This window comes from Myxine glutinosa, chromosome 12 (genome assembly GCF_964187855.1).
Source record: "Myxine glutinosa chromosome 12, kmMyxGlut1.1, whole genome shotgun sequence".
Classification (NCBI taxonomy): domain Eukaryota; kingdom Metazoa; phylum Chordata; class Myxini; order Myxiniformes; family Myxinidae; genus Myxine; species Myxine glutinosa.
The window spans coordinates 61164545-61187445 of record NC_136272.1 but is presented as its reverse complement, the minus strand read 5'-3'; the positions used below and the strand labels follow the sequence as shown (position 1 = coordinate 61187445).

General features: G+C 48.6%; 2 protein-coding genes across 8 annotated transcripts in view; one reads left to right on the top strand and one right to left on the bottom strand.

Moving 5' to 3' along the window:
* Positions 1-532: 532 nt before the first annotated feature.
* Positions 533-2936, bottom strand: LOC137437458 (gem-associated protein 7). Of its 5 annotated transcripts, XM_078766856.1 has the most exons (3): positions 2833-2896; positions 2003-2721; positions 533-1754 (listed from the first exon to the last, which is right to left on the bottom strand). In XM_078766856.1, exon 2 carries the CDS (start codon positions 2682-2684, stop codon positions 2052-2054), a length of 633 nt encoding a protein of 210 aa, XP_078622982.1. In that variant the 5' UTR covers positions 2685-2721; positions 2833-2896; the 3' UTR covers positions 533-1754; positions 2003-2051. The 5 variants fall into 5 exon arrangements, with proteins under 5 accessions (XP_078622982.1, XP_078622981.1, XP_067987903.2 ...); XM_078766855.1 differs by lacking the exon at positions 2833-2896 and adding an exon at positions 2911-2936 and having other exon boundaries at positions 533-2721; XM_068131802.2 differs by having other exon boundaries at positions 533-2721; positions 2893-2922.
* MTR (5-methyltetrahydrofolate-homocysteine methyltransferase) overlaps positions 2652-22901 on the top strand; it is a 141275-nt gene continuing 121025 nt past the window's right edge. The window contains exons 1-8 of one of the 3 annotated variants that reach the window (XM_068131796.2): positions 2652-2690; positions 4203-4479; positions 9432-9634; positions 9752-9841; positions 10172-10334; positions 17063-17169; positions 17889-17948; positions 18142-18236. In XM_068131796.2, coding sequence (XP_067987897.1) covers positions 2652-2690; positions 4203-4479; positions 9432-9634; positions 9752-9841; positions 10172-10334; positions 17063-17169; positions 17889-17948; positions 18142-18236 — 1034 coding nt within the window. Of the gene's footprint in view, positions 2691-4030; positions 4111-4202; positions 4480-9431; positions 9635-9751; positions 9842-10171; positions 10335-17062; positions 17170-17888; positions 17949-18141; positions 18237-22901 lie in introns of those variants that run through there. The other 2 variants (XM_078766853.1, XM_068131797.2) reach the window with 2 other exon arrangements.

Below are 22901 nucleotides of genomic sequence, written 5' to 3'. Positions count from 1 at the left end.
TAAGATCAAATATTGATATGTCCACATAAGTTAAAAAGATTTTTAAAACATTTCATGGGGTGTACTTACTTTTTCCACATGCGAAATTTGCATTTATGTTTATTTAAATTATACAATGGACTACAAAATGTATATGTTTCATGATATTTCTTATATTATATCACCTTTATCTATCAATATTGTTCAAATGAAGATCAAATAGCTGTATGTTGAAAAAGTCAAAACTTTACATGGGGTGTACTTACTTTTTCACGTGACTGTACGTGTTATCATAAAAGCTCGGGTCGACGAGCATTCCTTGTTTTACGATATTTTACCTTCCGGTTGATAATGCAAGGCCTTTCTCGTTTCTTCATTTCAGGCAATACTTCATGCCGGCCCTTGCCTGGAGCAACCGTGACCTTCTGACCGCAGCATTTTCGGCAACACACGAGTACATTCATCAAGGGAATGAGTTCAATACCTCACATACACCACTTCCGCCACCGGTCAACCTGCCATCTTCCTGGATTGAAAACACTGGAACACGAGGTCACAGCTGAGGGAAATCTATTTATTATGTACATAGGGGAACGGATTGGGATAAATTGTGAAAAGCAAGAACGAAAGATAAAACGAATATGTGGGTGTGGGAGTCGGTGTGGTGCTAGATGCCTGTTCGGCCTCAGAGGCTACTAGGCCTGTATAATGTTGACATATGAAGAAGAAACCACAAGGGGTCGGAAATAATGAAATCACGAGAAATCAATTGATGACCCTTCAGAAATACCTTTTTGTGCGTGCGCACAGAACACCGTCAGCGTAAAATCAGAGAAACGTTTCTACGATTCAAATCTCCTATTGAATGTATGTATAAATAAATATTTATCAGCTGTAACGGCATGCGAATGATTATGGCAGTTATGATTTATGGGAGCGAGACATGGGTAATGAATGTAGAGCAGCAACGAAGGCTGGAAAGGGTGGAAATGCGAATGGTTCGATGGATGTGTGGAGTATCGTTGAGAGAGAGGAAGACAAATGATGAATTGCGAAAGATGATGGGAATAGAGCCTGTGATTGATGCTGTGAAGAGGAACAGGTTGAGATGGTTTGGTCATGTGTTGAGGAAGGATGAAAGTGACTGGTTGAGAAGAGTGATGAAAGTTAATGTAGAAGGAAGTAGAGGACGGGGAAGACCGAGAAAGACTTGGCTAAAGATGGTGGAAGAAGAAATGCGGGCAAGGGGGTTAACAAGGAGAGATGCAGAAAATAGGGCAAAATGGAGAAGATCGTCATGGGGACCGCAAGGCTAACCCCCGCTCTAGCAGGGAAAATGGCCTTAAAATGCATGTTGTTGTTGTTGTTGTCATTGTAACGGCAAATATTAAAATTGTGGATTTTAAAAACTTTGTTTTTTCAAAATTTGCATTTGTCTTGAGAATGTTTTATATACTTGTCATGCATGTTATACGTCTTTTGGGACTTCCTGGCAGTACGGACACTCGTCCGATCAGGTCGAACGTCCCAGACACGAGTGTCACAAACTCAACCTGGGGCCGGCCTGTCCCGTTCGGTAAGCAAAGGTTTCTCACGCCACAAGATCATCGAAGAAATGGAATCTTTCACACATTTCCATTGGGATTGGAAGCAAAAATGCTGTGAAAAGCAGGAAGTCCAATAAGGTAATAAAGTGGCAATGCTTCCTCTTCTTCCTCATTATTTCCGAACAGAAAATATTTCTCGACCTCCCCTCTGCCACAGAAAAGGCGGTCCTTGGAAAGAAAAAAAAAACCAAAGTATAATGTGATAGCAGAAGTAATGGGAACACAGACTTGTGATAATGAACTGAACTGCGAGGGATGGCTCGTGGCATCAAGAGGTGCAGCTTTGTTCAGAGCAAAACACACCTGAGAAATCGACCCAATAGAGCTCAATATTTAAACAGGTATTTACTGGATTTGGGACTCGAATGGGAAATCCACCAGAAATATATACAAAACGGACGAGGTAGAAACAGTACCGAGGTGTCCGATAAGAGGAGCGACCATGGCCACACCCACGGGTCCACGTCAACCCACGGCGGCCTCGGAATCTGCAAGCTGCACCTGGAACACGATGACGTCACTCGCGCGCAGCAGAGCTGCCGGCTGTTTGCCCAGGGGCGTCTCCAGGTCGTGAACGGCCACGCTGCTAAAAGGTACATCGGCGCAGGTGAACCGGGCGCGCATGCGCAATCGCTCGTACATGGTGAACTCGGCGGGCCGGCCTCCGAGGGCGAGCAGGCAACGCACGAAACGCTCACGCAACGTCGCACGCACCGCACGATCGTCAGATCGTGCAGAGTCTGCGTGACCCGCACCCAGCCCGGGTAGAGTGAACAGAGCCTTAAAGCGAGCCGAGCTCGGGTCAAATCCCTTTCCTCCTCCCTGTCCCCGTGGGAGCCGTAATATCGGCACCGGTCGGGGAAAGCTGCAGGAAAGCCTCGGACGCTGATTGGAAGCAGACTCGCTCTCTGTAGCACACCCACCGTCCCGCACCATCAGCACCACCCTGCCCGGCTCTTCGGCGCCTCCGAGGGCGGCGTTCGCTCCGTCTGGTGGATCCTCCGTCCGTACGGCGACCGTGAGAATCTCCACGGCTTCCCCACCCTCGCCAGCTCCATCACTTCCATGCGCCTCGTTTTCCTCCAGCACCCCAGCCATCCTTTTGTAGGTTGCGTTTACCACCTCACACAAGGTCCTGCACACAAAAGGCCTTTATAAGTACGATGAATCACCACAACACCTTCAACGGTAAAATAACAAATGAGGCGGTTAAAAGCAGTGACAAGGGCAAAGAAATAAACAGTACGTAATTATAGGCTACTTGGCGCGTAAATGTGTGACTGACAGGACAAGTTAGTAAACTCACACGTGCAAATGGTATTACCTTGATTTTGCCAAGATTAAGGTTTTTCTTCAGATTTAGAACAACAGTAACACACATATAACACTGAATAATCAATAACTTTATCATCAAAGTACCTTATTTTCCAATCAAAGCGAAAAACTAAACGACAGACCAGCTGAACTAAACTGACATGTGTCAATACACCATCTATTGTCAAGCCGTTATCTGCACCGCCATAATCCTCAAGAGATGATTTTAAAAAACGAGTATCGAGAAAGAAGAGATAAAACAATTAGGTAAAGGGTGCACGAAGAAAAAATAACAATAATGGGAAGATGGTAACTCAAAATACGTCCAACAATTCCGAACCATTTTTCCCCTCAGAAAGGGAATGTTTTTAGGATCAGATTGGAAAGTCCGTTTTTGTTCCACCTCGTATCAGAATATTATTTTAGTGATTGGGATTTCAGAATGAACGGTGTATCTATTTTATTGAAACATGTAAACAGTGCTCCGTTTTCTGTTAACATACACCGCTCACTTTGCCGCCTTCGAGTAAACAAACCAATGGGTCTGGAAGATATAATTATGCAGTAAAAAACAGTAAAGAAAAAAATAATTATGAGGAATCAATAAATGGTTGGAGCGGCCGCTTTGAGTTTGGGGAGTCGACGGTTCGAACCCGGTCGATTAATACCACAGACTTTATAAAGTGTCAACTGCTGCTTCATTTATTGATTCTCAGTATTAAAAGGGTAAAGAACGGACGTTTGTCGGAACCATAGGTTGGTAATCTTATACTAGCCTAGGCCTTGGTGGGCCCAATGGCCTTGTTCGTTGACGTTCCTTGTTGTTTTAATTATTATATATTTATCCAGGGTTCACTTGGACGAGTCCAAATCAATTACACGGAACTCGGTGCCATTTCAGCGTTTTGCAATGTCCGTGACCGCAAACATCATGGGATGGAAGCGCTCAAGCATCTTGATAACCTAATCCTCTTGAAGCTGTAAATAGATGGCAGCCCCCAAGTTCTTTCAGCCAATGAAAATAGATCTTTGGGGGGAAATGTCAACATGTACAGCCAATCAGGGAGCGAGTCGGGAATGAGGTTTGGACTCCACGGGAGTTCGCCGTCTGTCTTTCAGTTTGGCGCAGCCTGAGTGGACGGATTCGGCTTTATCACAATTTTTTAATATTTCTTTGCTATTGCCCATGCTTCTTCGGACTTTACCTCAAGTATTTATTTTCTCCACATTACCTTAACTTCATCATTATTTTGTGCTTTTCTGTTCCACTTCGCATTTAAACTTTTCCTTTGTAACGTCCAGCCCTCATCCCAGATTCGCTCCGCCCTCGTCCCGCATTCGCCCCGCCCTCATCGCGGATTCGCTCCGCCCTCATCGCGGATTCGCTCCGCCCTCATCGCGGATTCGCTTTGCCTTTTTCTTCAGCCCCGCCTCCATCCCGGCCTCGCCCCGCCTCCATCCCGCCTTGGCCCCGCCTTCATCCCAGCTTCGGCCCGCCTCCATTCCGGGTTCCCTGCTTTGGCCGCTCCACCGCACCTGTTCAGCGTGAAAGCTTCCACCATGAGTGTCTACCTACAGGGTAAAAGCTTTGCACACTGTGTTCGTTGATGTTAAGCGTATTACAAGATGTACACGTACAAATACCTACTGTATTAATATTGTAATTTGTCCATTATGTCAGCTTCACATCTAAACAGTTATATTAAAGCGCGGCGTTACGCGCGCTGCTTGTGAGCAAGGAAGGAGGAAGCGGACAAGCGGTAACATATAAACGTCTTTATTGTAAGACTACACTGTAACACTGTACTCCTCCGGGCTGGTCGCCCGGGGTATATCATGAGGCCACGCCTACCCCTCGGGCGTGGCCACCGCCCACTTGGTGCGTGGAATGATGTCACCACGCCAGTGGGCTTTTGTGTCCGCCACACGCGCCCCCCCAGAATTCCCACGCACCTGGAGGGCCAGTTTGCGGGGCAGACGAATGACCCGGCCGAAGCGCCCCCTGGCGATCGGCGGCGTCCGGGGTGCAGGGATGCCAGGTGGGATGCCCCTGGCTGCTCCTGGGATGGGTGCAGGACCGGGGGGCGGCGGGGCGGTGGGGCTGGGCGGTGCCGGGGGTCCGCCCGCAGGAGGGCGGCCCCGACGTGGGGGTCGGGCCACTGGCGGTGGATGGTCCACATCGAGGTGGGCCGGCTTGAGGCGGTCTACCGAAACGCGGTCAGGAGTACCGCCGATGTCCAGGGTGAAGTGCTTCGCCCCGGTCTCCAGCACGCGGAAAGGCCCGTCGTACGGGGGCCGCAGTGGTGTCCGATGGGCATCGTGGCGGACGAAGACGTACTCCGCCGTGCGAAGCTCCGGGGCGACGTGCGTCGGTGGGTGCCCGTGGCATGCCGTTGGCACCGGGGCGAACCTCTGGGCGGTCTCTTGCAGAGCGGAGCGCTGCTGTGCCGCGGACCATGGTGCCGTGGAGTCGGGGAGGAACTCGCCCGGCACCCGCAGCGGTTGCCCGAAGACCAACTCCGCCGCGGATGCGCGCAGGTCCTCCTTGGGCGCCGTCCGGAGGCCCAGCAGGACCCAGGGGAGCCTGTCGACCCAGCCGCCGTCGCGGAGGGTGGCCCGGAGCGCGGCCTTCAATGAGCGGTGAAATCGCTCACACAGGCCGTTAGCCTGGGGGTGGTAGGCCGTGGTTCGGTGCAGCCGGACCCCGAGCCCCTGCGCAACCGCCCCCCAGAGCTCCGAGGTGAACTGGGGGCCGCGGTCGGATGAGATGTCTGAGGGGGCGCCGAACCGGGCGACCCAGGTGGCGATGAAAGCCTGCGCGACATCGGCCGCCGTTGTGGACGCCAACGGCACGGCCTCCGGCCACCGGGTGGTGCGGTCCACCATGGTGAGGACGTGGGTGAAACCCCGCGAGGGGGGCAGAGGTCCCACCAGGTCCACGTGGACGTGGTCAAACCGGCGTTCCGGCACCGTGAACGGGGCCAACGGGGCCTGGGTGTGCCGGTGCACCTTGGCGCGCTGGCACGCGAGGCATGTCCTGGCCCAGCCGCGGACGGCCTTCCGGAGGCCATGCCAGACGAACTTGTCGGAGATCAGCCTTTGGGAGGCCCTCGCGCCCGGGTGGGACAGGCCGTGGATGGCGTCAAACACCTGGCGCTGCCAGCCCGCGGGCACAATGGGGCGGGGACGCCCGAGGGAGACGTCGCACAAGAGGGCCGCGCCCGCGCCGTCGAACGGCACCTCGGTGACGCGGAGGCCCGTGATGGCGGTCCGCAAGGCCTGGACGTCGGGGTCAGCGGCCTGGTCCGCTGCCATCCGGGCATAGTCGATGCCGAGGTGGACTGCGTGGGCGACGGCCCGGGAAAGGCAATCCGCCACCGGGTTGTCCTTCCCCGCGACGTGCTGGATGTCCGTCGTGTACTCGGACACAGCCGAGAGGTGACGCTGCTGCCGGGCCGACCACGGCTCGGTGACCTTGCCCATCGCGAAGATCAGCGGCTTGTGGTCGACGAAGGCAGTGAACGCCCGGCCCTCGAGCAGATGGCGGAAGTGCCCAGGTGAAGTCCGAGCAACTCGCGGTCGAAGGTACTGTAACGGCGTTCGGGCGGGCGAAGCTGCCGGCTAAAGAACGCCAGCGGTTGCCAAGCTCCACGCACCCATTGCTCGTGCACCGCGCCCACCGCGTAGTCCGAGGCATCGGTGGTGAGGGCGATCGGTGCATCGGGCGCCGGGTGCGCGAGCATGGTGGCGTTAGCCAAGGCGAGCTTCGCGCCCGTGAACGCCGTGTCCATCTGCTCGGTCCAGGTAACGTCGCCTTTGCCCGGCTTACCTCGGAGAGCTTCGTGCAGGGGGCGCAGGAGCTGGGCGATACGGGGCAGGAACCGATGGTAAAAGTTCACCATGCCCAGGAACTCCTGCAGCCCTCTGATCGTGCGGGGGCGCGGAAACCCCTTCACCGCCTCCACCTTGGCCGGCAGGGGGACGGCTCCGTGCCTGGTGACACGGTGCCCCAGAAAATCGATTGTGGCGGCGCCGAACCGGCACTTTGCGGGGTTCACAATCAGGCCATGCTGGCCCAGGCGTTCGAAGAGCGTGCGGAGGTGGCGTAGGTGCTCTTCGCGGGACGCGCTGGCGACGAGGATATCGTCCAGGTAGACGTAGACAAAATCCAAGTCGCGCAGGACGCTGTCCATCAGTCGCTGGAACGCCTGAGCCGCATTCTTCAGACCGAAGGGCATGCGCAGGAACTCGAAGAGTCCGAATGACGTGATGACCGCCGTCTTCGGGACGTCCTCCGGCCTGACGGGGACCTGATGGTAGCCGCGTATGAGGTCCACCTTCGAGAAGAAGGACCTGCCCGCCAAACGGGCGGAAAAGTCCTGAATGTGGGGGACGGGGTAGCGGTCGGGAGTCGTGGCGTCATTGAGACGGCGATAGTCCCCGCACGGTCGCCATCCCCCGCCGGGCTTCGGCACGATGTGCAGCGGCGACGCCCAAGCGCTCTCTGAGCGCCGAACGATGCCGAGTCGCTCCAGGGTAGCGAACTCCGCTTTTGCCACCGCCAGCTTCGTCGGCTCGAGGCGGCGTGCCCGGGCGTAGACCGGTGGCCCGACGGTGGGGATGTGATGGGCCACCCCGTGCTTGACGGCCCCCGCCGAGAAGGTGGGCCGCGTGAGGGCCGGGAAGCCGGCGAGGAGGCGGGTGAATGCGTCCGCTGCCGGAAGCGTACAGACCAACGTGGCCGGAACCGAATCGTTCGGCAAGCCGCTTGGCAAGCCGCTCGTTGAGCTGGGCAACGCACATGCGAGCGAGCTGAACGTCTCGGCCTGGACAAGCCGTCTGCGCTTGACGTCGACCAGGAGCCCATTAGCGCACAGGAAGTCCGCGCCAAGCAGTGCCATGGGCACGTCGGCGGTGACGAACGTCCATCGGAAAACCTGCCCTCCAAACCGCAGAGAGAGGCAGCGTTTTCCGTACGTACGGATGGGCGTCCCGTTCGCGGCAAGCAGCGCGGGGCCCCCACCCGCGGCGTGCTTGTCTGACGTGCCGGCGGGAATGACACTCACCTGTGCTCCCGTGTCGCACAGGTAACGGCGCCCGGAGAAGGTGTCCGTTATGAACAGCAGGCTGCTCGAACGGCCGGCGCTCATCGCCACAATTGAGCGCCGGCCCGGGCGTTTCCCGACCCGTTGAAGGAGCACGGCGGATGACACCGCCGAGCTTCGTGGCCGAACTTGGCGTGGAACCAGCACCAGGTGGTGGAGCTGGAGGAGCGCGGCTGGCTCCGCCAGGCCGGTGGAGTCGACGGGTTTCCCCGCGGTGGCGGTTTTCGCCGCGGCGGTGGGCGGGGCGTGGCGGCGTTCACGAGGTGCGTATCAGCATGCTGCTGAAACTCAGCGTGCTGTAGAAGATGATGCTGTGGAACAGCAGCGTCGAAGGCCGTGACGGCCACGCCAACGCTCGCCCGCGTGTCCGAAGCGGCGAAGTACTTGTCCGCCTCGGCCGCCAATGCTCGGGGTTCCGTTAGCCCGGTCCCGGCCAACGCGAGGCGAACCTGCGCTGGAAGTTGGCGACGGAAAAGCGCCCAGAATAGCGAACCGGGGGCTTCGTCGCCCAACAGTGACAGCATATGGTCCATTCGGACCGACGGGCGCGTCTCACCGAGCTCGGGGAGATCCAGGAGGCGGTCGGCCCGTGCGTCGTCCGTGAGGCTGAACGTGGCTAGGAGTAGCCGCTTGAGTGCCTCGTACTTGTGGCCGTCCGGTGGGTGGCGATTGGCGAAGGACGGACACAACTCGAGCGGCCGTGCCGGGCCCGAGGGAGGCGACGACGTGGCAGTAGCGCGTGTCATCGCCGGTGAGGTGCCGAAGCTGAAATTGGGCTTCGGCCTGGACGAACCAGACTTCGGCCTGAGCCTCCCAAAATTCCGGAAGTTTGACGAAGGCGGCCATGGCGATGGCGTCGCGTGTGGAAGGATCGCTCCGGCAGATCCAACGTCGAGGGTCACCAGTAAAGCGCGGCGTTACGCGCGCTGCTTGTGAGCAAGGAGGAAGCGGACAAGCGGTAACATATAAACGTCTTTATTGTAAGACTACACTGTAACACTGTACTCCTCCGGGCTGGTCGCCCGGGGTATATCATGAGGCCACGCCTACCCCTCGGGCGTGGCCACCGCCCACTTGGTGCGTGGAATGATGTCACCACGCCAGTGGGCTTTTGTGTCCGCCACAATATAATGTATTGCAGCTGAATAAATTTCACTTTAATAGTTAATCTGCACACGTGTGTTTCTCGTGGAGTGGTAGATGGAGGGATACAATGGATGGATGAAAATCGTGAGATTGAGGGATAGCGATTGGTTGGTTCAATGATTAATATTGTTCAGTGTTCGTAGCAAGACAATTTTGACGTCAACATGTGAACAGTTACTGCTGTTCTTAGACAGAGCTTAGACAGAAGACATTGTACAGTTCACGATATACAAGGATGTCCTGAAACTCGTGGGGTCCACGTGTTGTCCTCCCGCTGCAGGTGATTCGGAGGCCGCTCTGCTGGAGCTGCTACGACAACGGGTGCTCGTGCTTGATGGTGGAATGGGGACATGTCTGCAGCAGTTCAAGCTCCAGGAGAGTGATTTCCATGGGAGCGAGTTCTCTGAGCACAAATGCAACCTTCAGGGAAACAATGACCTTCTGACTCTCACCCGTCCCGATGTGGTCCGCAAGATCCACCGGGTGGGGGAAAAGTGCTGGAAACCTGTCACAAATGGCTCGAGATGTTACTAGGTCGAGAAAAATACTGAACTTTCTGAGTCTGTTCATGTAATAACATGTTGTGGTCGTGTGTGGCAGGATTACCTGTTGGCCGGAGCGGACATTATTGAGACAAACACGTTCAGCAGTACGAGTGTCGCACAGAGCGATTACCAGCTCTCTCACCTGGTCAGTCCGAGCAACTCGTTGAAATTGCTCACTTCAGTGACACGGATAAGATAATTTTTGAAACAGGAAATGGCCATTTGGCCCATCGCACTCATGTTGCATCTCAAACCCAAATCCAATACGATGTGGGAATGGGCAATTCACCAGAACATAGTAATACACAAATAAGTAGACAATTATTATGGACAAGTGTGTTTGTGTTTGTCGTTCCTCCATTATTATTATTTTTCATAATCTTGAAATAGCTATTGTGTGGATGACACCGTCATGCGGCACTTTCTGATCACCCCATCCACAATGACCTTTTCACTCCTCGATGCGCGTGCGCAGGCATACCGACTGAACCTTGAGGCAGCCGACTTGGCGAGGCGTACGGCTGATGCGGTCTGGGCCGAAACGGGCCACAGGCGCTTTGTGGCCGGGGCTATGGGACCAACCAACCGCACTCTCTCCATTTCACCGTCTGTTGAGCATCCAGACTTTCGCAACATCAGTAGGTTATACTCGTGATGGAGTTTGGGTGGGATCACATGGGAGGGGTCACATGACGGTGTACAGCTTTTTGAGTTGACATACAATGTTTCAATGTGGCATGTGACGTATGACATTAAAAATGTCAAATGCATGGGTGAAACGCCTTCCATATAGCACGGAACTCACTAACTAACAATACTAACTTCCATATAGCCAGGCAGCAGAAAGTCTGCCTTCGTCGATAAATTTGGAAATAGAGTCCATTGTTGGCTTTCTCTTCACCATTCCCTTCTGTGAACTTCACGGAAAATACCGAAATGCCATCTTTACATTGCATGAAGTAAAAACGCGATTCTGCTGCACACAAATACAAAACCTGATAATGTCTGTTGGTCACGGTGAAGTTTGTGACCACTTCAATCCCAGACCAATACATCTCACCAACGAACCTTGACGCAGGAGGGGACCATTTGGCCCGTAATGCCTGTGCATTTAAATCAAAACAAAAATCACATTAAATTTAATCGTCAAAACAAACGGCCTGCCGGGGCCGCCCAAAAGTCGGGCGTGAGGGGCGCGTCCACTAATGGAACGCCTCTCTCTTCCCAGATCGAGGGCCACGTGGTCAGGAGAACCTCGTCCCTTCTGGTTGCCCTGCCGTCCCGCCGTGGGCGCTGGCAGGGTGTACTTCAAACTAAGCTTAAGTGTCAAGTGTTAAGTTCCTCCTTGCCCTCGCAAGGGAAAGGCTAGGGTCAAGCTCTTCCAAATTTCCAAACACTAGAAATCGGACGTCTCAAATTAATTAATCATTTGTTAACACATCTCAGTCGCCCGCGACCTCTCTAGCGCGGGCGTCGAACCAGTTCATTCCCGGTGCGGCCGGGCCGAATATCGGCCCGGACGTGGCTGAAGCCGTTGATTCCGCCGTAGCCCGCTAACGCGTAGGCTCGCGCGTCCCCGGTCCGCCTGGGCTCCGCGGGTGCCCTACCGTGCCCGGCACTGCTGATCTCTCTTGCTTCCGGGAGTAGGTGCCGGTGCCCGGGGACGGAGTTCGCTGTCTAAACATGGTAGCGCTAGGCCAGTGGGACCGCCGGGACCCACGTGCACTCACAAGTTGTTCTGCGCGTGGGCGGCAGTATCAGACTGGGGCGCCCAAACGCTCCCCGGCTAAAGTTCATCCTGAAAGCGCCCACATTGTGCGGACAAACCAAGTCAAGGGCCACGTGGTCAGGAGAACCTCGTCCCTTCCGGTCACACTGTGCCTATCGGCCGGCCTCGAAGACCGAAATTGTGACGGTGTCACCCGAACATTAAATGATTAAATAAATTAAATAAATTAAATAAAATAATAAATCAAACACCACATTAAATAAATCTGTCGGGCTCTCAATTCAGTGATTCAGGAAAACCCCTCCAGTTTCACGAGTTTGAAGGGGTAGTGAGTGAATGCTCTGGTTTTGTACCCACCCTCACCCCCCTCGCCCATCTCCCACCCTGGCCCATGCATATCTGGGCCCAGTGAGAGGTAAGTTAATGCTCAAGCAGGCAAGTATGCTGCAAAACTGTGAAGGCTAATGAAAATTTGGACCAAACTTACCTCAATTCAACAAGAATGTCAATAGATTCCTCCTTTCTGTCAAATATTTATACTTTCCTTTGTGTGCCCCCCACCTCGTGTCCTTAAAGGCTTTGTGCCGGGCGATATCTCATTAAAAATAACAATAATAATACAAAAAGGGCCTACTAGTGTATCAAAAGTCCTTGAAAGGTATGTGGTATTCAGTGTTCATTAATTTTTTAAGATAATAAGATGCTGTGCACCACCTTTAGAGGCCATTTTCCCCCACAGAGCAGGGGTTGGCCTTTTTCGGGCACCGTGGACCCCTTTTTGAAGCAATGTTTTATGGCCGGATGCTCTTCCTGCCGCCAACCCTGTTAGTCACCTCTTGCGACACACAGGGAATTACCAGTGAACTGGTACTCAATTTGCCGACCTCGGAAGGATGACAGGCTGAGTCAACCCCCCTGGCGTTAATTCAGCGATGACCGGGAATCAAATCCAGGATCCGAGGATCCCAAGCCGGCTCCCTAACGTCATAATAGGATGCTGTATTAACTGAAAATAATCCTCCCGGCAATGGATGTTCAGGTGAAATAAACCAAAAATTCCAGTAATCTCTGTGTGTATGTTTGTATGTTTGTATGTTTGTATGTTTGTCTGTGACCGCTGTTTCTCGACAACCACGGGTCCGATATACTTGAAACTTGCCAGGTATATTGCTGGGGACCCGAGGATGTGCCTTTTCAAGGTTTGAAATTAATCGGACAAGTAGTTACCGAGCTATGGCGATTTAGCCGTTCGCCGTTCGCTTTGGCGTTGCGAATGGACCAAACCATTTCATGTAAATAGAGGGGGGGGTTCTGTGGTCGTTGCGAATGGACCAAACCATTTCATGTAAATAGAGGGGGGGGATTGTCACTGTACTCGCAAGCCGTTCGCCGTTCGCTTTGGCGTTGCGAATGGACCAAAACATTTCATGGACCAAACCATTTCATGTAAATAGAGGGGGGGGATTGTCACCGTACTCGCACCCACGTACCCACGTACCCACGTACGGGCATTGCACCCACGTACGGGCATGCCCTAGTAAACCAAATTCCTCCAATTATCACGTTTTTATTTGCTTAGTTTTTAAGTGTTGTCGCCGCTTCAGTATTGGGCTATATCCGTCCTTCCATCGAAAATGAAGAACCGTTCTAACCCACCATTTTTTATTCTAAAGGGTAATTGTGATGGGGTCGAAAGGGTAATTTTATAGGGTCCTAAAGGGTAAATCTAATGGGTTCTAGAGGGTAATTATTGAGGGTGATTCTGGAGGAGGATTCTAGAGGGTGATTCTAAAGGGTAATTCTAGAGTAAGTCTATAGTTCAATTCTAGAGGGTTATTCCAGAGAGTTATTCTCGAGGGCAATTCCAGAGGGTGATTCTAGAGTTTACTTCTAGAGGGTGATTCTAGAGTTTAATTCTAAAGGGCGATTCTAGAGGGTGATTCTAGAGTTTAATTTTAGAGGGTGATTCTAAAGGGCGATTCTTGAGGGTATTTATGGAGTTTAATTCTAGAGGGTGATTCCCAAGGGTGATTCTAGAGAATAATTCTAAAGGGCGATTCTAGAGGGTATTTCTGGAGTTTAATTTTAGAGGGTGATTCTAGAGTTTAATTCTAGAGCATAATTCTAAAGGGTGATTGTAGAGGATGATTCTAGAGTTTAATTCTAGAGGGTGATTCCAGAGGGTGATTCCAGAGGGTGATTCCCGAGGGTGATTCCAGAGGGTGATTCCCGAGGGTGATTCTCGAGAATAATTCTAAAGGGCGATTCTAAAGGGTATTTCTGGAGTTTAATTTTCGAGGGTGATTCTAAAGGGTGATTCTTGAGGGTATTTATGGAGTTTAATTCTAGAGGGTGATTCTAGAGAGTAATTATAGAGTGATTCTGGAGTGTGATTCTAAAGAATAATTCTAGAGGGTGATTCTAGAGTGTGAATCTAAAGGGTAACTCTTACACGATTTTAGCTCTTACACGAGCCTCGATTCTGTATACTAAAAAATGAATTTAAAAAATTAATAAATTATTGAGGGTAATGCTAGACGGTAATTCCAAAGGGTAATTCGAATGGGTTGTAAAGGGTAATTCTAAAGGGTTATAAAGTGTAATTCCAAAGGGTAAATCTAGGGGTTCAAAACTTTAATTCTTAAGGATTCCAAAGGATAATTTGAAAGCATTCTAAAGGGTAAATCTAAAGGTTTTCATTCATTTCTAGGCTGTGCCTATTTCATTTTTAAAATGCCAAACTGAACCGCTTACTTCGGACATGGGTGCAACATTTTTTTGTTTCAATTTGGACACAAATACCCCCAAAATGACAAAAACATTGACATGAATTTTTCAAATATTTCGGGGGATTCATGCCACCAAACCTCACCTAGTATGGAGTTGTTTTTCTCGCTACATTCCTTTTTTACACTGCGCTGAAAAGCGAGGTTAAGGGATCGGTCATGTACATGCATATGTATGTACGTATGTGTATGTCCGCATGCTTAAAATTCATTTTCTTGGCATCTGTTAGTCTGAGTGACACGGATTTTTACGGTGTAGCCCATAGGTCAAAGCCATCTAGAACAGTGTTTTTCTGTCTGTATGTATGTGTATATGTCCGTATGTATGTATGTATGTCCCTCACAAATGTACGCCAATCAGAGCTGAGGATCTGGCCACATGACAGGGGTGATGTCATTTTGACACCGCCATTTTGATTTCTATGCCATTCAGGCAGAACATATCGTCAACCCTGTCATGCATTACAATCTGCAAGCTCCTCTACCTTTAAATTTTTCATTCAGTGTGAAACACAAACAAACCGATTGTGAAAATGACCATCAAATATCGAAAGCATAGGCATTACGGATCTTCCAACGACACAGTACGTATAGGCCTTCGGCTTCATGCCTTCATCCCTCACCTTCAGGCCACTTCGGACAAATTAGCCCAGGTTTCTTAATACAGTAGTATCATTTTCGTAATAATAATAATAGTAATAATAATACAGTAAATATAATCGTAACGCTGCAATCCCTTTGTCGTGACTGCAAAGTTACTGGATTGAAGCTGTGTATGGTTGGTTCATTGTTGACTCGAAACATCCAGAATAAACCAGTGTCTGGATGCAATTGCTTCGTTTCCATGGTGACAGATATCTTGGAGACTTGCAGTACTTCAAAAAAAAATTAAATACTTGCATTATTTGCTAACTGGTGTCCCCACCCAGGTCATACTATCCTCTTCAACTAAAGTATCAAACATGCCCGGCTACACCGCTGTTAGACTTTCGGTCTTGTTCACCATAGTATGCGTCTACCCATGTATAATTGTTATGATATCATAGGTATCTATGTCTCTGAATCCGCTCCATGGAAAAATTGAAACATGGCACATTGTAAATAACTCCACATGGGCAATAAGTGATGTTAGCAATAACATCATTGGTGCCTTCGTTATGACATCATAATTCAACAAGTTCAACTCTTCGCCAGATCAGTTTGTAATTTCTTGAACGTGATATACGCAACAATTATATTGGAGAATGAAATTTATGACATCATCGGTCACGTGGTCAGGCAGGCATATTTGATTAAATTTTAAATAAAATTTGTGTTTTATGTGTCGGTTGCCTTTTTGTGTGATTAATATTCGCTCTTTCACGAGCCTCGATCTTGTATACAAAAAAAACAAAATAATTAACCTTAAAAAACAGAACAGTTGGCTCACACCAAGTTGACTGCGCAGGGTAAGTATTCTATGAATACCATCTAGTTTCAAAAGCTATGCAGTATCACCCGTGCAAATGTGTTTGAGAAGGTTGTCATTCTAAAATACGCAATTTGGTGTGTGGCTGTGTTTTTGACCACAATGTATTCGGTCATTACTTATCCAATCTCAACCAAGCTTGACAAGCCCACTAAGGGTCACATGATGGAGGTTGTAGCGACTTCATTTGCCCCTCTCCCCAAGGGTTTTTTTTCCATCTTGCACGAAATCCCTGTTAAGATGTATATACGTGTTAAGATAGCTTATCGTGACATTTCTCTATGGCCGCTTCTAATAACAAAAGTAATAACAACAATAATGGTAATAGCATCATATTAATGTTATTACAAAACAATATCAATGCTATTAATTTCAATCCTGACAAATCTCTCACTCTGACTTTGTCTCTCCGAAAAGACCGTCTGGAAAACCCTCCCATCTACTTTCTCAAAACAATGCTCTCCAAGAAGTTCTGTCGCTCAAGCTTTTGGGTCTCACTATCTGCCATGATCTTTCCTGGGAAAACCACATTTCCAAGCTGGCCTCCAAAGCCGGTCGCCGACTGGGCATCCTCCGTCGTGCAAAGTCCTTTCTAACCCCCGTTAAAACACCCCAAATCCACCTCTTTCAATCTCCAACTTCTTTCCTGAAATTCCGAGTAGTGTTAATTTGCTTTATACCGTGTACCCCTTCCCCCCCCCCCCCCCTCTCTCTTCCACAGATCTGCCGATATCCCTGTTCTCTGCTGTTGTTGTGCTTGTATGTTTTCCACTCCCACCCCCTTGTCTCCCGCTCCCTTATTTCTTATATGTTTTATGGGTCTGTGCCTGTTCTCGTGTCGTGTTAGCTCTTACACAAGCCTTGGCTCTGTATACGAAAACCCCCCAAAAAAACAACAACTAAAAAAAACCCCTACCTGAAGGAATATTATTATAAAACACAAACACGTATGATTACCTTTAAAAACAGTCGCTACCTGCCACGTCTGTCGAGAGTGGGTGCACTCGTCACTTAAATTGGTTATCTTCATGTCCTCCCTCCCCCCCAATTCTCTCCCTGGGTGTCATAGAGGAACTTGTGCAAATATTACATGGGTGTGGGACAACAGTAAGATATGTCGGTGTACTCTTGTATGAATTACAAGGATATTTATTAGACAATGCGATTTGAACATTGTATCGGCATCATGAGCTACGTGCTCCAGACAAGTCGAGCCATTTTAACCGGACACGTTTTCTTTTTTTCTAACTCTTCTATTCCTTCAGATGTCTACTTGTCCCTCGTATATGGTGACGAATGAGTATGAAGATGCGTCAGTAGTAATAACATCTGTTGTACGATTGATTATATTGACCAGTTGCACCATCTTTCTTTGTATGACAGCATTCGATGAACTTGTTGCTGCCTACTCGGAGCAGGCACGAGGCCTGCTCGATGGGGGAGTCGACATCCTGCTGGTGGAGACGGTGTTTGATACCGCCAATGCCAAGGTGGGATGGATACCGCATTTACTCCTCAGTCACATTTGCTCTACGGCTAGGATACGGCGGCCGTACCCCCCCTAAATTGACAGAAACGTGCGGCGGCCGCAGAATTTCTGAGGTGGCCTCAGGGTGGCCCTAGGGCATATGGCTATCTTTTACAGGCCGTAGTGGTCGCCGTGGAATTATAGCGCGGCGTTATAACTTTTTTCATTTCTAGGTCGGCCGTAGCAATTCGACAAGCCGTAGCCATGACAACTGTAAGTGCTGTTATACATATGAAAAAGAACTGGTATATATACCCACTCGTTACCGTCCGTCTGGCCGCACGTTCGCCTTAGGGCCCCCCTGCGGGCACCTTGAGGCTACCTCGCGTCTGCCTTGAAAATTCTATGGCCGCCACAGGGACGCCCTAAGGTCACCGTGCGACATCAAATCAACGACCGTACGGCACCCCAACGTTTTCGGTCTCCACAATTTCTAAATACCCCGTGCGGCTACCCGAAAAATAAAAACATATGTGACTGCTACATTGTGTGACCGTGGAAATACTGCGGCCGCCCTATAATTGCTAGTGGCCGTAGATTTTTTACACCCTACGGCCGCCGAGCCAAATGTGACTGAAGCATAAATCACTCCTTCAAGTTGGAGAGGACAGGTGGGCAAACCGACGCAGAGGACGAGCCCCATGGCGGCCTTTAGATGATGCGTGCTTTGTGTATTTTCAGGCTGCATTGTTTGCTCTGCAAGTACTTTTCCAGCAGCAGTACAAGTCAAGGCCGATATTTGTAAGATTTTGAACACCACAACATCCTGAATGGTGATAAAATGTTGAAGAGAAATTGATGTACAGTGCCCTGAAAATGGTTTATTTTGATGTTTTCGTTATTCGATAATCACATTGCTTTGTCCTTCATACATTGATATCATCGGAAATGTCAGAATTAATTATCGTGCATGGTGTGCGTGCTTGTCCGACAGGTATCCGGGACGATTGTTGACAAAAGTGGGCGCACGTTGTCCGGGCAGACTGTGGAGGCATTTGTCATCAGCATTTCTCATGCTAAACCACTCTGGTGAATGCTTTACTATCGGAGGGTCTTCCGTTATTCAAGTCAAGACCCGTAGAGATCATTACCTCGCACACGCAAAGTGAAAAGCCAGGTTAAACAATTGGCTCATTTATGTCTGTTTGTCTACAAATGTCAGTTTATGATCGAGGGACAACTTGATTTCAATTGGAATTCATATTTTGAATACGAATCGGAAAATAAACCTCCCGGTTTGAGAACGTGCTTGTGCAGACAACTCCCGGTTTGAGAACGTGCATGTGCAGACAACTCCCGGTTTGAAAACGAGTTACGTTCCTGGACCCTGTTCTCAGAGCGAAATGGGTCTGAAACCCGAACACACTGGAAATTGTTTGAAACGAACATGTATGTATATACCGTAACACTATATACATATATGTACATATATCACTATATTAATCAACAAAACAATGCAAAAAGTCATGAAGGACAATTAAAAACCATAAAGAGTGTAGTATGTAAAGGAAGTACAGCACAATAATACATGCATATGGACATAAAACAGTACAGAGGAACTTGGATAAATATATGTACATCAATCAGTCATGCAGACAAAATGGCATCCTTTGTTGTGGATATTCTTTGACCGAGAGTTGTCTGTACTTTGGCTCTGAATTTGACCCGATCGCACATGCACGGAGAGGAGATAGATGATCTTTACACACTGTCTACCTGTCTGGCAGTCAAACAAAATTGAAAATCATTCAAACAGGAAACTTACTGTTTTAAGCTCACCTGGAATGAAGTTCAGGGGAGCTTATGCAAGGCCGCGTCATCAGTCCGTCCGTCAGTCAGTCCGTCCGTCCGTAAACACTTGAAACTTCTTCTCCGAAACCGCTGATGGGATTGTGACCAAATGTGGCATAAATTATGTATTGTGTTGTGACTAAAGTTTGTTCACGGCATTGAGAAAATCGAAGTCTAAGGAGGTCTATGGGGGGACAAAGTGGGTCGAGGGTTGACCCCCAAAAATAGATATTTGTTTTCTTCTCAGAACCTACACACACGATTTCGATGAAATTCCACAACCCTCATCACCCGTGATGTACCAAAGTTTGTTTCTGGCATTTAAAAATTCGGGGTCTGAGGAGGTACACGGAGTGGGAGGGGGTAGGGTTGCCCCCCAAAATAGGTATTTTTTAGTTTGTTTGTTTAAAGTTTTATGATTATGTTGGTATGATTCTACATGCTGCCCTGTCTTCTCGAAACCATTTAAATTCGTTTAAAATACCTTTAGTCAGTGCAGTGTACTGTTTATTCTAACAGGTGAGCGCCAGGTGTATTGCCCCTATGTTTTAAGGAAGTCATAAAGGATACAAACAACAGGCACAGATAACTATTGTAAAGTATTAAATAAGGTGGTGTAAAAGATGCTGCATCAGCGGTGGTAAACTAATGCAATGTTTTTGTCTATGACCTTTAAAATCTTTATTTTATTTCAATTAAATGATATACTTAGACTGGAGGCACAATTCGCCTTTTTGGAAATTTCAAACAGATTCCGTTGAACTGAACTTGGAGAAAATATTACGGCATTTTATGTCATCACAACCAATCAGATTTGCCGCTCGTAGACCCCGCCCAAGTCCTTGTTTTTCAAGACACCTGGGGTAAGGTGTTCGACAAACTCTCTCATTTCTACGAGGTTTTTAATTTTCAGAGTCTTAGTTCGTAACATAGTAACTTCGAAAATGAAACAGAGAAACCAAGTAAATGAGGATGATATACATCGTTAGTGGATAGTGATGTGTACACGTGGCTTTTGTATCACTCACATTATGTATAGAATTACTAGTACCCGACTTCAAAGCCGCAATGAGCCGGCGAAGCCAAAGCCTCTTGCCACTATTTTACCCATCACGATGGCATCAGTAGGTTAGGTAGTTGGTAGTAGGTAGGTGTAGTAGGTACCGTACCTATTTCAAAATGACACCATTTGCATTCTGGATGAGATTAAAATTTATAAAATTTCCTTCTTGATTAATTCGGTGAATTCCGTCTCAACTCCGGATATTTGCGGCCGTGAAACACTATCCCCTACGGCCGCGAGATTTCTAAAAAATAATTCTTCGTCGATTTTAGAATATTTGACGCCGTTTTCAGCCTCCGAAACGCGGTAATAAGCTTTTTTGAAATATTTTTTCAAATGCTCGAATCTCATTGGTTCCGGTGTTTGGTGACGATTTTCGTTGAAGATAACCAGGCCCGTGCGGGCCCTGGGAACGAGGTTGGTCTTAAAGTATTTTAATTACAAATTAGAGGTGCATAAGATTGTGAATCAAACAGAGACGGGTGAAACAAACTCCTATTGAACTTTTTCGCAATTTTTTAATGCATACTTCCGCATCCGCAAGATGGCGGCCTCCATGGAGCGATTTGGTGCGTCAAAGCTTCGAAATTCTCAAAGGATCCAGCAAAATCTGGTTTTTCAATATAATACGTACGCGTTCATTCACAACACCGGCTTTGCCGGCTATAAACGCGTACGTATAAACGACGTCACAGAGGGCTAAAATGAAGCATTCAAATAAGCCAATAGAAAGGAGGGTATTACGGAGAATAAAGGGGAACGACAAAGCGAAGAGGAAGAAAGGAATTCACATTGGCAACATCATTTATGATGGTTATGGTCGTAAAAGGTTTAGTCAGCGAACAATCCACCAAGGTATAACTTAGTAGGAGAACACCCTGTGGTGGTCCAGCTCCCTGAAGGAAGACACACTTGATCAATTGCAACATGCTGCTGGTGAGTGCAAGAAACAGGCAGCCATGGTCAAAGGGGGCTGTAGCAGGAAGGTGTCTCAGTAGAACGGGTTGTTCGATCGCACCAAAGCATTCACAGTGTAGTATAGATACGGATTAAGATTCGGCACATGTGTTTGTTTTGTATTTGGTAGGATTGTGGCCAATATTTCATTGCTGGAGTGAAGCCAAAGTAATGGTGAGTGAGAAGAAAGCTGGGATCGAGCGGTGTTTCATGGAGATGTAACTGAGCAGCTTTTAGTATGCAGGGTTATAAAATAGCTAAACTAGATGGTATTCATAGAATACTTACCCTGCGCAGTCAGCCTGGTGTGAGCCAACTCTTCTGTTTTTGAAGGAGTTTTCTCTTTGATCCAATATGGTTGCCAGACCACGTGACTGATGACATCATAAATTTATATTCTCTAATTTAATTGTTGCGTAGATCACGCTGAATAAATTTCAAACTGATCAGACTAAGCGTTGTCCCTGTCAAATTATGACGTCATCGTTAACAACACTTATTCCCCCATGCAGAGTTCTTTACAATGATCCACTTTTCAATTTTTTTTCCATGAAGCTGTTTCGGAGATAGAGACGTGCAACGTTTTTCGGTTTTTCCAAGATGACACCTGCACTAGTGACCTATGACGTCATAATTATCATGAAAATATTCTACAGGCGAAGGCGCTCCTGGGGTGAAAATTTCGTATCCATCAGGCCAACTGTTGCCAGGAAAATGAATTTTAAAAATGCAGACGTATGACATACATATGTACGTAACCGATCACTTAACCTCACTTTACGCTTCGCGAGTGCAGGGTAACCACAGAATTCATAGAACACTTTACCCCGCACAGTCTTGAGAACAGGAGAAAGGAGACGGGTCTTTGAAGCTCTTGCTATGTGTTTCTGAGCATGATCTATATATCCTACAAGTCGCCATTTGGTCTGATATTCCCCAATGCTGAGAGCGTGGTGAGCAGCATATTTAATTGGTCAAGATAACATAAAATGGCATCATAGTTTGGCCCAGTATTGTTAAACTTGAGGTTTTTGAAAGTGCCAAGCAAGTGATTTGTGTTCTACAGTGTTCAAGTAAATAATTCGATAGAAATAAAATAGTTTCTAAAGGCTGTCGGGAAAAAAATTATTCGGAAGTTTACCGCCATTGACGCACCATCTTTTACATCACCTTATTTAACGCGTTAAATTAGTTATTTGAACCTGTTGTTTGTGTCCTTTATGACATCCCTAAAAACAGGAAGTTTCCCTTTCAAAATGATTTTCAATTTTGGTTGGCTGCCAGACAGGCGGACACTAAAACATCGAGAAGGGCACTCGGTAGAGCGCATACCTCCACCAGGCTGAACAGTTTAGGGTTTGTATCCCACTGATGGGCCAGATCTGGATTCGGACCTGAACAAAAATCTGATCGGCTTCTTCTTGTCAACAAACCAACCCTTTCACCAAGTTTTGTCATAATCCGTCGATACGTTTTTGCAATATATGTATCGTTTTTGGCCCTATCACTCAATGGTAAAGAATTGTTTAAAAACATTTAAATTCTCATATCCGGATCCGGATCTTCACTAAAATCGAATCATTTCGTCCGTGTCATGTACCCAACCTCTCCAGCAAATTTCATCCAAGTCCGTCCACAAAGTTTTGAGATATCCTGTCCACAGACAGACAGACAGACAGACAGGGGAGAAAAGATGACCAACGCCCACCTTCGGTAGCGGAGGTATTTACCTTAGTTCTTTATGTGCATACACCCTTGGAACAAGATTCCATCCCATTTTCCAAATGCAGAGCCAAAGTGCGGCTAAGCTGCAGGTGCGCGTTCTGAATAATATTCCGATTGGTTCTACAATGTTGAAGATGTAACATTCAATCAAGTTCTGT

Bases quoted from the DNA above. Each gene is read 5' to 3' on its own strand.
- LOC137437458 (XM_078766855.1), bottom strand. From the start codon at position 2,684: ATGGCTGGGGTGCTGGAGGAAAACGAGGCGCATGGAAGTGATGGAGCT.